General features: G+C 46.4%; 1 protein-coding gene across 1 annotated transcript in view; it reads left to right on the top strand.

Moving 5' to 3' along the window:
- The window catches only part of LOC144929097 (pro-interleukin-16-like), a 36,267-nt gene that overhangs the window by 17,066 nt on the left and 5,101 nt on the right, over positions 1-14,100 (top strand). Inside the window, exons 7-13 of the mRNA XM_078854704.1 lie at positions 2,649-2,759; positions 5,639-5,753; positions 8,482-8,555; positions 8,642-8,858; positions 9,981-10,098; positions 12,346-12,478; positions 13,435-13,522. Of these exons, the coding sequence (XP_078710830.1) occupies positions 2,649-2,759; positions 5,639-5,753; positions 8,482-8,555; positions 8,642-8,858; positions 9,981-10,098; positions 12,346-12,478; positions 13,435-13,522 (856 nt within the window). The remainder of the gene's footprint in view (positions 1-2,648; positions 2,760-5,638; positions 5,754-8,481; positions 8,556-8,641; positions 8,859-9,980; positions 10,099-12,345; positions 12,479-13,434; positions 13,523-14,100) is intronic.

Raw genomic sequence — 14,100 nt, 5'->3', positions numbered from 1 at the left:
CCTTGAAGAGCTTTACACAGGCCCTTCCTCAGGGGCATGAATTTCAACAAACTGTGTATAAACTTGCACATATCTCAGGTCCCTAGTGGAAGATGGGCTACCGCCCAGGGTTTTGACGGAGATGTAGCTTTCACTGAGTATATTTTTGGCATTACACAGCCATCTCCCAGATATTCACATTCGTAACTCTCTCTATGGTACTGTACGAATAAGCTTATTCTCATGTACTCGTCAAGCCTCATTTCCTGACATATGCAGAAGCTGAATGCTTGATGGGTGTTCCATACATTAGATCCTCATGCAGCTGTTAGTTTCACATCGCTGCATAAACAAATTTGTAGAAAATCAGAACTCTGAGCTTCTCTGCACATGCTTCTGGCCCTGCTGAACTTCATGCATACTTAGCATTAGATAATAACTTGATTCAGTGCTTAAATAAGCTTCGTGCTAACGTTCATATAGGACATCTTCATTATGTATGTAACCTTTCTGCCAGCTGGAGTTGGCAGCAACAAGGTTCAATATCTAGGGGTTCCTCTGAACAATACAAAACAGAAGTGGCTTAAGTCCGCACTCAGTAACCTGAGAAAACTAAACACCATCCCTGGGCACCGCTAAGAGGCAATACCTCCCCAGTTGCAAGCACTGAGTCTGTGTATAACAAAAGAAAAACTTGTATTAAAAAGGAAAGGGAACCAAGCATTCATATGAGAAAACACCACAACCACCGCTCAAAAGCATGTAGCCATAAACAAACACCCACCCCCAGTACTTTGGGTGGTGTCCTTTGCCTCAGTTTCCCATCGCGTGGTGTGAAACTCCCAACGAATGATCGTCCCTTCAACACGCCCTTCCTCTCTCCCTCCACTGCTCCCCACTCACAGTTGGTTGACCTTAGTCAGCAAAGACCCGGAGTTCAGAGGTGCGTTCACATGGGTCTATCCACCACCCGTGGTGGGGATGGGGGGGGCAGGGCATCAAGCCATGCCCTAGCTGCTGCTGCTGCCTCTCCAGCTGGCTCACTACCGCTGCTATCTCTGCCACGGCTTGCCGCTTGCCGCCGCTGTTATCTCTGCCATCGCTGGCCGCTTGCTGCCACCTCTACCACCCTCATCTCTGCCACTGTTATCACTGCCACTGCGGCTTGCCGTGGTCTGGGGACCCCCAACGTAGTCCTGCGCTCAGTGATTTCACTGGGTACCTGGGAACCTCGGTGCTGCTCCCTCTTCATTGTCTTTCACTGCAACACTGTCCCCACCCCACGTCCAAAGCTTAGCTCCTAGACCTGCTCATCAGTAGTTTCAGCTCTAGTAATCACTGAACAGAAACAAGGCCTCTCAGTCAAGTCCAATCTGCTCTGTCTTTAAACACTGGAGAGGGGAGGGTCAAATGGGGCCTAGGACTCTTTAGGCAGAGCGCACACCGCCGGGTAGGAACACCAGTCCCCATCCGCTCTCATCGTTACTGGGATTTGGCATCCCTACTCCCTGCTTAGCAAGGGAGGTTCAGTCAAGGCATACAGTACTAAGTTCTGCTGCCCTTTACTCATGCAATAAGGATACCCCTGCATTCAGAGTGGGTTGTAACCCCAAACCTGCCAAAATTGATCACTTTGGCAAAGCAGCTCTGTCTAGGGCAAGTATGGTCTGCCCCTGATGTCTTGCTCCCCAGTTCATCGCTGGGTGTCAGGGTAGAGCTCATTCAGACCCTGCTTACATGTATATCACTACAGATACAGACTCATATTAAAACTGGTCATGCCTGATGGGCTGGAAACAAATTAAGAAATCCACCATCTATTAAACTGAGGGAAGCAGACTACTTGCAGATTGGTTATCAGCTTCTCACTGAATAGATCCAAGCAAAACGGAACTACTTCTTTCACTGGAAGAATTCTGTACTGGTACTTAATCTCCGGATGTGGCTGTTTACATCTTTGAAGCACTTATAAAGGCATTAATTAATAGTGTACAACAACAAGATGCTATGGGTAAAAGTTTATATTATTTTCACCCTTCGATGGCAAAGGAAATGGGCAGAAAAATGGTGACAAGGATACAGAGCTAGTCAATGGCAAAGTCAGGATTGCACAGCTTTGACTAGACTAGAGCTTTGAGTAATAGCAGTAAATAATAAGAATAGAAATCTGGAGATGATCTGGATTCACAGTGCTGTACTCAGGCCCTTACATAACAGTGCTTGTTGTGACCCAAATGTGCAACCACATAATTTTGGCATGGGAATATCAAATGCCAACACAAATAATATGACTCAAGTATGAGAGAGTACTTCTAGGGTCTAGATTCTAAATCTGGTTGTATCACAGTAGCTAGACAAGCATAGAAATGATTTAAGCAATTTCAAAATGAAGCCCATAGTCTATAAGGACCTCAGGGTTTTAGCTGAATATCCTATGCATCTGAAAAAAGACTAAAGTACCAGGACATGTTCCAGATAATTCTGTAGCCCATTGGGTCCTGGAGAAATGAGCTGTCTGAATCATGCAAACAAACATTTTAAAACCCAGCATGTTCTGCCTGTGGGATCTTTGTTGTTCCATGAAGACTATACTCTCACAGAGCAATTGCACACATTCATCTGGTATGTAAATGCTTGGCACTGCATTAAAACTATTTTTCTCTTTGCAGGCTGTTTCAAGACCCTCTAGATCACTGAGCACTGCTCAGTTAACGCATACGTCTTGTGGCTCACAGGCTTCCGTAATATCAAACATTGTTTTGATGAAAGGCCAAGGGAAGGTGAGATGCTTGTGTATATTACCATAAACAGAATGCTAGTCACCTTCCCCGGTATAAAGGTACATATCAAATGGGGAGCGAATGGTGCAGGGAGGCTGGTAACGGGACAGGGAGCCTTTCGCCTCTGGGTTGCCAGTTCCAATCTGGGCCTGGGCAGCCAGTGACTAAAAATCACCATCCTCTGCTGACTGTTTGGTGGTCTGTGCCATGTGTTGGTGGTCACAGGCCAGTTCCTAATGGACACAATCACCACCAACAGCTGACATTCACTGGCATCCTTCTTAACAACCAGGGGCACTGACTGAATGGGATCTGGAGACTGAATTAGCCTCTCCCTTCTCGAGATGCTCCCTCCAAGTCAGAGCTGACAGACAGTGGTGGACTGGCAGTGTGGGGAAGAATGCACTGCTTGTGCCTTATCTGACCTCCAGGTAAATAAAGGACTGCAGCCTCCAGAACCTTTTGATTTGTCACCTTTCACAAACACCAAACATTCACACAGCAAGATTACAGCTGAACTCTATCCTGTTAGGTGCTGACTTAACAGGAATTGAGGGAATTCAGCACCTTGCAGGACTGGCTCTTCAGTGCAATTTGTCTTCAGCTCGATTCGGATTTTGCAGTATTTCATAGCACATCTACTGTACTCTACGTGAGGGCTCACTCTCCATGCACGTGCATATCTGCCATTGAGGCTAATGGGAATCGCATGTGTGCACAGTAGCTAGAGCATGTTCTCCATGGCAACGTATTACCAGCTTTGTTTATATCATCTAGTGCTTTGCAGCTTGCATCATCCTGATTTGTTAAGCCAGGAAACTCCACAAGATGCAGTCGGTGATAAAGCATAGTTACATAAGCAAGACCCTCGGTAAAATCATGCACACATGCACAAAAACAAAACTTAGATTTACACAGACCATATCTAGCAAGACAGAGAGAAGGCAATTTCTATCACTCTTACAAATAAAAATGCCAAAGGGGTGTTCTTGCTCTCTGTCTGCCACACATTTGCATTATTTGTGATTATTTTTTGACTGACTTTCATTTGTAACTGGGATGCATAAAATATGGAAGCTAGAACTTAAACAGAGGCCTTTTAGGCCTGTAAATTCTCTAATTAAGATCTCTTTCTAAATAACAATGTCCATTACAGATGTAGTGACTACAATCAGAAAGTCCTTCTCTGGAATTCAATAAAATAAATTATTATGATCATCATCTGTATTGTGTACGGTAGCACCTAGGGGCCCTAGTCATGTATCAGGGCCTCATTGTGTGTAATACTTTGCACTTCTATAGCACTTTTCATCCATGGATTTCCAGTTGGTTTACAAATAGTAATTAAGTACAATCTCTACTCCTGGGGGAATTCTGTGCCAAAAAATTAAAAATTCCGGGCACAACATTTTAAAATTCTGCTTATTGTTTTGGTCAAAATAACACAATATTATCACACCAATTTCAATTTATTTCAAAATGCCTGTCAAGTATGTCTATAACAACAAAGATAACAAAAAAGATTCAGAAATTCAATTTTTTTGACAAATAGTTTTCTTACTAGGCATATTAATACAAAACTTTGAGTAATAATTCGTTTAAACTACAATAAGGAAACATATTTCCCTCCCTCCTCAGAAGCAGTACAAAGGGTTTGGGAAACTCAGGGGTAATGGAGGAGCTGAGGGAGAGGGAAGTTGCTGGGAAGTAGCCTGGAGTGAACCTGTAGGGTTGTTGGATGTGAGTGGGAGAAGTATGGAACAGGGTTTTTTTGGGGAGGGAGGAGATTGTTAGGGAGTTGGGGCGCTTCCCCCATGCAGATTCTGTCTGACCCCTAGCCTCTCCCATTCAGTCAAGTACATCTTCCCCCATCACCTTGTCTCCGTGCACCCCCCACTCAACCACCCCTTCTCCACATCTCCATGTGGCCCTGCATCCTCCTCCCCCTGTCACCATGTGTCCCTGCACCCCCACTTAGCCACCCTCTGCCCCCACACAACCCCTGCCCCCCACTCCCCGATCCCCATGCTTCCCTCCCCCATCTTCATGTGTCCCTACACCACCACTCAACCACCTACCGCCTCCATTGTCCCTGCACCCACACTTAGCCACCCCCATGCGCTCATGGCCCTGCACTCCTATTCACATTCAGCCCCTGCCCCAGTATGTCCCCCCACAGCTAGCCCTTCAGAATGCCAGAATCCCAGCAGCCCCATCTGCCCTGCTCTGTCTGTTCTCACCATATCCTGCGCCTCCTCACCTGGTCCCACAGGCAGAGCACTGCGAGAAAGGCAGCTTCTTGTCCTCCCTATTGGCAGCCTCCCTGTGGCTGGTGAACTGGCTTCCCTCTGTTCTGGTGCCACGGCAACCCCTGGCAGAATGTATTTTCTGTGGAGAAAAAAAACCTGTGGGGGACATGAATTCTGCGTGTGAGCAGCGTTGCAGAATTCCCCCAGAAGTAAGTCTCAGAATATCCCTCTGAGGTGAATATCAGTTCCATTTTATGGGTCGGGAAATTGAGGCAAAAGAGGTTAAGTGACTCACCTAAGGCCACACATTATGTTAGTGGCAGAGTCAGGAGTATGGAACTTAAACCTATGCTCTAATCATCAGAAGTTACTATTGCAGTGCAGATATAGTATCAAATTAATGGTTTGTGACTTTTATAAAGAAGAACTTAGAAGATATTTAACTGAAATTTTAAGTTGGGGATCACTATATCCACCTTTGTTTTAAATCTTGTAATGAACATATTAATGTCCATCATACAATTTTGCTAATTGTTATTGCCCATGTAGCATCTTAGTACAGAAGGGAAAATAATGTAACCATTATGAGAAATAAACATGATCTCTCTCTCTCTCTCTTTCATAATTTAGGGGTTGGGCTTCAGTATTGTTGGAGGGAAGGACAGCATTTATGGGCCCATTGGTATCTATGTAAAGACCATCTTTCCAGGTGGAGCTGCTGCTGCTGATGGAAGGTTACAAGAAGGTAGGGCATTTAAAATGTAGGACAAAAGAGGATCAGATTGCTTGTGGGATTGGTGACATAAGGGTCAAAGCCAGCTCAGGTTGGTTGTGAATGAAAGTTGTTTTCCCCTGAAGATTGTTTGGTGACTGCTGTGAAATGAGGTGGTAGTTTAATTTCATTGCTTGCATGGCAAATATCCACATTCTAATTGGCATGGCTCCTCTATTTACAATCTCAGAAGAGAGGCTAGTGACTCAGTTACCTTTTTGGCCACTGTAATAGAACTAGGCAGAAAACTGGAGTGGGGAAATCAAATAGTTTCATTTTTCAATGAAATTTCAAAGTTTTTAGCCATTCAGCTGCAGTATTGCCAACCTCAAGAGATCAAAAATCATCAGCCAGACCCCACAAAATCAGGAGGGTGGGTTTTTTAAAAAAAATCTGATCATGTTGTTTAGCGTGTCTTTTGACTTCCCTCTACTCCTCTTCCAGTGTGGATATGTGATCATTTCAAGCTGAAAAAGGCAACCTTTAATGACCACAGAAATGCATGCCTCTCCCAAGCTGCTCAGATGGAGACACCACTTACCCAAGCCTCACCCCTAAGATAGGGGAACTGCCATCCATTTCCTCTTAGTGCCCTGACCCCAGAGCAACACGTCTGTGCCTGGGACCCAGCAGCACCACTTCCCCAACTCCCCCTCCCCTAGGACACTCTCTCTGCTCTAGGGCTAAACATGAAGGCAGGGCTCAGTGACAGGGCAGGTCTGTGTCCTCAGCTCCAAGGCTCTTGCATAGAACTCTGCCCATGTGCCCTCTCTGAAAATTATGGGATTGGAAGAGCTCCTGGCATCATCGCAACAGCTCCTCCTACAGGCGCCAAAATCCTGCTACTCATGATCAGTTCATGAGAGTTGGCAACACTGTGACACTGCCTTCCCCTGGCTGCTTGGAGAGGACTCCCCTTAACCATCATTACCCCAAGCTAGGGAAGCTGCCATTCCATCTCTCCATCTCCCACCCCATTACTGTCCTTCGCACCCCCACATCCCCCCGAACACCTAAATCTGCCGCCTGCTGTCACCAATGCCCTGCTTCCCCTCCCCCATCCACTTTTTACAGAGTCTCTGCTGCCCCTTGCAATCCATATGTCCTGACTAGTACCCTGAGCCATAAAGTGGTAGCCATTTTGCCTGTAGGAATGGCCTTAGTCTCATTCAAAACAGGAGGTGGCAGCCAACTTTATAAATGGCAGCCTGATTGCCACAAGCTGATAGACTCTATCTATCTTGCTGGCTTCAGGCCTATGAGTGGCACAAGGAGATGGTGGCCATTTTGACAAAGGGAAAAATTGCGAGTGGGCAGTCCAGTGGCGCAGCGGGGCTAAGGCAGGGCCCCTACCTGCCCTGGCTCCGCACTGCTCCCTGAAGTGGCCGGCACATTCCTGCGGCCCCTGGGGAGGGGGGCAGGGGTCTCCGCACACTGCCCATGCCCCAAGCACCGACTCCACAGCTCCCATTGGCCGCAGTTCCCGGCCACTTTGAGCTGCAGGGGTGGTGCCTGCAGGTGGGGCAGCTTGCAGAGCCTCCTCTCTTCCCCTCCAGGGGCTGCAGGGACATGCTTACCACTTCCTGGAGTGGCCAGTGCATGGAGCCCCCTGGCCCCACTTATCTCGGGCGGCTCCTGTCCCGGTCAGCAGCGCAGCGGGATTAAGGTAGGCTCTGCTCCCACAGGGCCCATTGGCCGCATTTCCCAGCCAATGGGAGCTGCAGAGTCGGCACTCAGGGAGCATGTGGAGACCTCTGCCCCCTGCCTCAGGGGCTGCAGGGATGTGCTGGCTGCTTCCAGGAGTGGCATGGGGCCAGGGCAGGCAGGGAGCCTGCCTTAGCCCTGCTGCACCACTGACTGGGAGCTGCCCAAGGTAAGTGCCACCCAGCCAGAGCCTGCACCCCTCACCCTCTCCCCCACCCCAATCCCCTGCCCCAGCCCGGAGCCCCCTCCTGCACCCAAACTCCCTCCAAGAGCCTGCACCCCTCATCCCCTCCCACACCCCAATCCCCTGCCCTAGCCTTGAGCCCCCTCCAGCACTCAAACTCCCTCCCAGAGCTTGCACCCTGCACCCTCTCCTGCATCCCAATTCCCTGCCCCAGGCTCAGGCCAGAGCCCCCTCCCACACTCCGAATCCCTTGGCCCCAGCCCAGAGCCTGCACCTCCTCCTGCACCCCAACCCCCTGCCTGAGCCCAGTGAAAATGAGCGAGGGTGGGGGAGAGCGAGCCACCCGGGGAGGGGGGGAATAAAGTGAGCAGGGCAGGGCCTCAGAGAAGGGTTGGAGTAGGAGCGATGCCTCTGGGAAGGGGCAGGGACAAAGGTGTTTGGATTTGTGTGATTAGACAGTTGGCAACTGTATCTTTTCATGAATCAGGGAAAAAAGTCCCAATCCAAAATGTCTAGTCAGGATAAAATTGCGAGAGTTGGCAATACTGAAAATGTAAAAATCCAATCATTTCCTGTATCGGGGAGGAGTCTAACATTAACTTAATTTTCACACATTTGATTTAGAGCACAAAATATTTATAGCAGCATTTTAATCTCACCGAAGGGCTCTATCTGGTCCCACTGAAATCAGTGCTATAAGTGGTATATTTTCGTCTCCATGCATTACTGCATGATCATTCTTGGCTATTTGTCTCTCACACAATTCGGGAATAGCAATTAGTAACACAGTTTAATTATTCCTTTTTAAAACAGGTGATGAAATTCTGGAACTGAATGGAGAATCAATGTACGGATTAACACATTATGATGCTTTACAAAAATTCAAGGTTACACATTCTCCTCACAGCACAATTTCTATCTTTACCCAAAAGGTGCATGTGAGCTCAGCCCACTCATTGTTTTTATTTTCTAGCAGGCCAAAAAGGGTCTCCTCACCCTTACAGTCAGGACAAGCCTTAGCACCCCGTATTCTGCCTCTAGCTACCTATCGTCACACTTATGTCGGTCTCTGAGCTCCAGCACTCGGATAACCAAGGAAAACAGCTCTTTCAGTTCAGATGGTGTTGCCGTCTCATTAAGCACCACAAAGCCCAATGACAGGGTCATAATGGAAGTTTCCTTAAACAAAGGTAAGTGCTAAAATAAACTGAACAAGGAATACATGGAACAAGACATTGATTCACAAACTGATGGCTCATTTACTTTCTGCATGTTTGTCCTCAATCTATCCTAATTCCTCCCCTGCTTGCACAGATTATTTTTTTCAACTCACCTAATACAGACTCAGTGCCTACCGTGATATCCTGCCAAGCTATCTATCAATTGTTGTCTTTCGCCTACCATATTTCCACCCACTGTTCCACTCAGGCACTAGATTGACACTTTCAGTTCTCCTCACCCCCTTACAAGGCAAAAGCCCTCTGAGACACCACTCACTGAGTGTTCAAACTCAGTTAATTAAGTACATTACACAACTCTAATTCTTAATTATACAAACTCTCTATTTCAGTGTGAAAATTCATGGCTTTGTAAAACAGCCATTTCTTTTGTCTCTTCCCCCCAACTGCTGTGTTTTTCCATACACAGAAAGAAAGCACAGACATTGAAAGAATGACTTAGTTTAGAAGACAGGATGCACCAAAACAAAGAACAAAAGTAAATAAGTGTGACTCGTCTCTTGCATAGGTTGCATCAACTCTGTATCAACTCAATGCATCCGATGAAGTGAGCTGTAGCTCACGAAAGCTCATGCTCAAATAAATTGGTTTGTCTCTAAGGTGCCACAAGTACTCCTTTTCTTTCAATGGCTGCTGTCTCTGTAAAGAGGAAGAGCTCTTACAAATCTAAAGGTGTTTTGCACAGAAAACAAAAAAGAGTACAATTTCAGGCTACACACAACCACATTTCCTTCTTATTTTTTCTCCCTCTCTCTGTTATTATTTCTCATTGTAAAATGATCTGGGATCCAGTTTGCATGACAGAGCCTTTGCAAAGTAAAGCTGCATTGCACTGTATCTGTAAGATGCTAACAATGAATGTGTGAATTAAATTTTCAAATGTGGCTAGAAACATTTGTGTGCATCCTCCTTACACATACAAAAAAACCTGCATTTGCCTGTGGAAAATGCATAACTGCAAGGATATGGCTCTGTTTTCAACAAGCATGTTTTGCGACCACCGTTTAGAAATAGTACTCCCCAATTATTTTGGTGTTCACATTTCTTATGCATCTTTTTGATGAACCCTTTCAGAAGCTGGCGTTGGCCTAGGAATTGGCTTGTGCAGTGTCCCTTACACCCAGTGCATTTCCGGGATATTTATCCATACCCTCTCACCAGGCTCCGTGGCTCATATGGATGGGAGGCTCAGGTATGTTGAATGTTTTTTTTTATCAAAGAACCTTTCAGAATGAAAGTTTCACATTCCCCTGCCAGATAAGCTCTGTCATCTCAGATGGAGCTCTCATCTCTCCAAGCAGGAGTCTAAGTATTGCAATATACAGGAACGGGGATGAGCTGGCAAGAAATGGGATTATAATCCAGGAAAATAGGAACTGAGAATGAAAAGAGATACATGAGAAAACTGAGGATCAAACTCAGACTGACTTAAATATTGACAGTGTCTGTCATGGGGCCAAATGCTGCCCTTTCTCCCACACAAAGTTCAAGTAAATGGGCTTTGCAGTACATGGGCCTTTACATGGGATGCATGGAAGGAATCATTTCTGGGACCAGTTTATTCCCCTGCTCCAGGCAGGGGTGAAAATAACTTAAAGGACTTACCGGTACACCAGAGTCCTCAGCAGGGGGGCGTGGCCTCAACCAGAAAGCGAGTGGCCTCAACCGGAAGAGATTTAAAGGGCCCCGGGCTCTGGCTGTGGTAATGGTAGCAGTGGTGGCCGGGGGCTCCGGCGCTGATTTAAAGGGCCAGGGCCTCCCAGCCGCTGCTACCACAGTGGAGCCCTGGGCCCTTTAAATTGCCGATGGAGTCTCGGGGGTCCCGGCTGCTGCCACTACTCCAGGGCTCCAGCAGCGGGGCTCAGGCAGTGATTTAAAGGGCCCAGGGCTCCGGCCGCTGCTACCTCCCCAGGCCCTTTAAACTGCTGCCAGAACCCCGCTGCCAGAGCTGGCGGAGATTTAAAGGGCCCAGGGCGGTAGCGGCAGCTGGAACCCCAGGCCCTTTAAATCGCCGCCTGAGCCCTGCTGCCTAAGCCCTGGGGTAGCAGTGGCGGGGCTATGGTGGGGATTTAAAGGGCCAGGGGCTCCCAGCCACCGCTACCTCAGTGGAGCCCCAGGCCCTTTAAATCGCCGCTGGAGTCCTGGGGGTCCCGGCTTCCGCCACTACCCCGGGACTCCAGAAGTGGGGCTCTGGTGGCACTTTAAAGGGTCCGGGGCTCCAGCCGCTTCTGGGAGCCCTGGGCCCTTTAAATTGCCGCCTGGGGAAGCTCTTGCCGGTACGCCGTACCAGGGTGTACCAGCTTACTTTCACCTCTGGCTCCAGGAGAAATGACTAGAGAATCTGTATAGTCACTGAGCCACTGGCCTTGCCCCTTCCTTCCCAATACTTGTGTGCACCCAGAGTGTTCCCGGGTGCAGATGGCATTACAGAGGTCTTGCACACGTTCCCCAAATTCTATCCCCGACTGTATGATAGAAATACAGCTTTATTGCGTCTGGGACCTTCCACACCAACAGAAATTTATCCCATCAGATTTGAGAGCTTCATCGCCAGAGGATAATGTTAGGAGGACCTGGTACACTGTGTGTTTTTAGAGTTGTGTTAAAACAAAAATCCTTTGAGTTCTGCACCTGTTCTGCACCCTGAATGTACCTGGAAACTCAGCTGAAAATGCGGCAAGTTCTGCAACATTTGGATTGAAACTTTGAAACCCTCAGCACCCATGTGCGTGTTTGGGAAAGAGGGGAGAGAGGGCATGATAGTACCCAGCTGTGCCATGCTGGAATTTCATTAGGAAAGACAGAGTTCAACAGTGGACAGAGCTTCCAATAATTAATATCTAAAAGCTGATTATTAATAAATTACTCTTCTGCATTTAACATAAAGGACAGACACTGTATTACGTGGCAGTGTTGTCAGTCCCAGGATATTAGAGAGACAAAGTGGGTGAGGTCGTATTGTTCATTGGAAGTAGGTCCAATAAAAGATATTACTTCACCCAGCTTGTCTCAAGCACTGTTACTGTCCTTTCTGCCCTTTCAGTAGAAGTTGTAGACTTGTCACAAACAAGAAGTGAAATGCTACATTATAGGTGGGAAGGAAGTTGTGGGTGCAGACAGTACACAACAGGCTAGCCTTCTGTGTCATTTTTTGTCTGTCCTGCCATTATAATACAAAATGTGCACAGTGGAAAATGCAGAGAATTCAGATTCGTGGAGAATGCACAAATGAGGAAACGTCATGTCTCAGTGCTGATTCCCTTTCCATTTTCAGGGAAGGAACCCAGTGAAACACACTAATTTAATCTGGGACCATAACAAAGCTCAACCACATGAATGTATGTTTCTTGCACAGTCACGGTCATGAGGGAACAATATGCTAGAAATAACAATGTAAAGTCTGCTCCTCTTGCTGGATTTTTTTTTTATCCCTTTGTAGGTGTGGAGATGAAATCATAGAAATTAATGAAGCACCAGTCCAAAATATGACACTTAATGAAGTTTATGCTGTTTTAAGCCACTGCAGTCCTGGTGCTGTGCAGATTATTATTAGCAGACACCCTGATCCACAGGTAGCATTCCACATTTTTCTGATTTTGAATAAAGCAAATATTGACAAACTAACACTAATACTGGAAGCAGAATTGGTATAAATCAGTCTGGCAAATAATGTGCCGATGTCCATGCAGTACCTCTGGTTTTACCTAAGATACAGGATAAGGTGCAAACCCAAGATATTTAAATTCAAAATAGTGTGTTGTCTTATGTATAGAGATATATGAGGTGCAAGGATCAGTGGAGAGGGTGTCTTACATGAAAGTTCATGTGCTTTGAATAAACAAGGTAAAGAAACAAGTTTTCAGGAACAATGCTATACAACATGTGCTTCTGAGAAAACAAGAGTTTCTGAAACTCATTCAAATGAAACTTCTCACTGAGGAGTAAGAACCGGGAAAGATGAAATAGAGACCAAGAATCGAATGTGAAACTCAATATTATTGATTTTAAGCCACTCTCCCAGAAGGTAATTAAAAGTCAGCGTTTTGGTTTGATTGAATTTTACTCAGCCAATTCTTGCTATTATATTGAGTGATATGAAAGAAATGTTTTGTTCTTATGGGAATTTTTTTTCAGAAATGTTTTCTAATAGTCTGTTAGACCTATTTACTGGGTTAATTGGTGCACCAAAAAAATACACCAGCCAGATACCTTATAATGGCAAACCCGGAACTGTGCATCTTGTACAATGGATAAGCTACCCTTTATTCTTGAAAAATGTCCCGTTTATCTAGCTTGTCAATACAGAGGTTTCAACTGTACTGAATATATATTACTAATTAAAGGCCTGCAAACCCTTCCTCATGCACGTAATCCTTGCTCACATGCTTAGGCCTATTCAATTCATTGAGACCACTTGCCTGAGTAAGGACTATTTTTGTGAGAAAGGGTTTGCAGGAATGGAGAGTTGTGTGGTGAGCCAATCTTTTGGTGAGCTTTGCAAGACCCAGAATGACACGACATTTTATAGGTATCTGAACAGCAGCTAAAGGAAGCTGTTTCACAAGCTGTGGAAAACAACAGATTTGGAAGGGAGAGGCAACAATGGAATACTGAAGGTAAGGGAATTCATTCAGCTGGCTGAGACATTATGACTTAGCATGGAGAGAGATACCAGACTAGTTAAGTAACCTGGAGCTTAAGGAAAAGAAGGAGGAAAGATCATAGAGCTGTACTACTGAAGTCCATCCTGAGACATACTGCCAGAGACTGGTGTAAAAAGCTCAAGCCACCTGGTTGACCTCCAACGGTATGTCTACACTGCAGCTCATGTAGACAGGCTTGCTTTATGGGGGCTTGAAGCTAGCACACTAAAACCAGCACTGTGGATGGTGCAGCTTGAGCAGAGACTGGGCTCAGTGTGGTAGTGTTGAGCACGGGTTGTTAGTCGGAGTCTCTGTCTGAGACACAATGTCCGCACTGCTATTTTTAGCATGCTAGCTTGAGCCGGGCTAAGAGTGGGAGGCTTGTTCCCAGCTGTAGTGTAGACATACTCCAAACATTCTGAGACTCAACCCCAGTGAAGCTGATGCTTTGTGGCACCCCTCGGATTCCCTCCCTCTTCTTGCCCTCTTCTTCCCTCAGTAGTTCACACCCTGCCCTTTGTTCTCTCACGACTGAAAACAGCCTTTAACGT

Source organism: Lepidochelys kempii, chromosome 10, assembly GCF_965140285.1.
Source record: "Lepidochelys kempii isolate rLepKem1 chromosome 10, rLepKem1.hap1, whole genome shotgun sequence".
Taxonomy (NCBI): Eukaryota; Metazoa; Chordata; order Testudines; family Cheloniidae; genus Lepidochelys; species Lepidochelys kempii.
The sequence above is the reverse complement of the archived record's forward strand: the minus strand, read 5'-3'. Positions and strand labels throughout refer to the sequence as shown.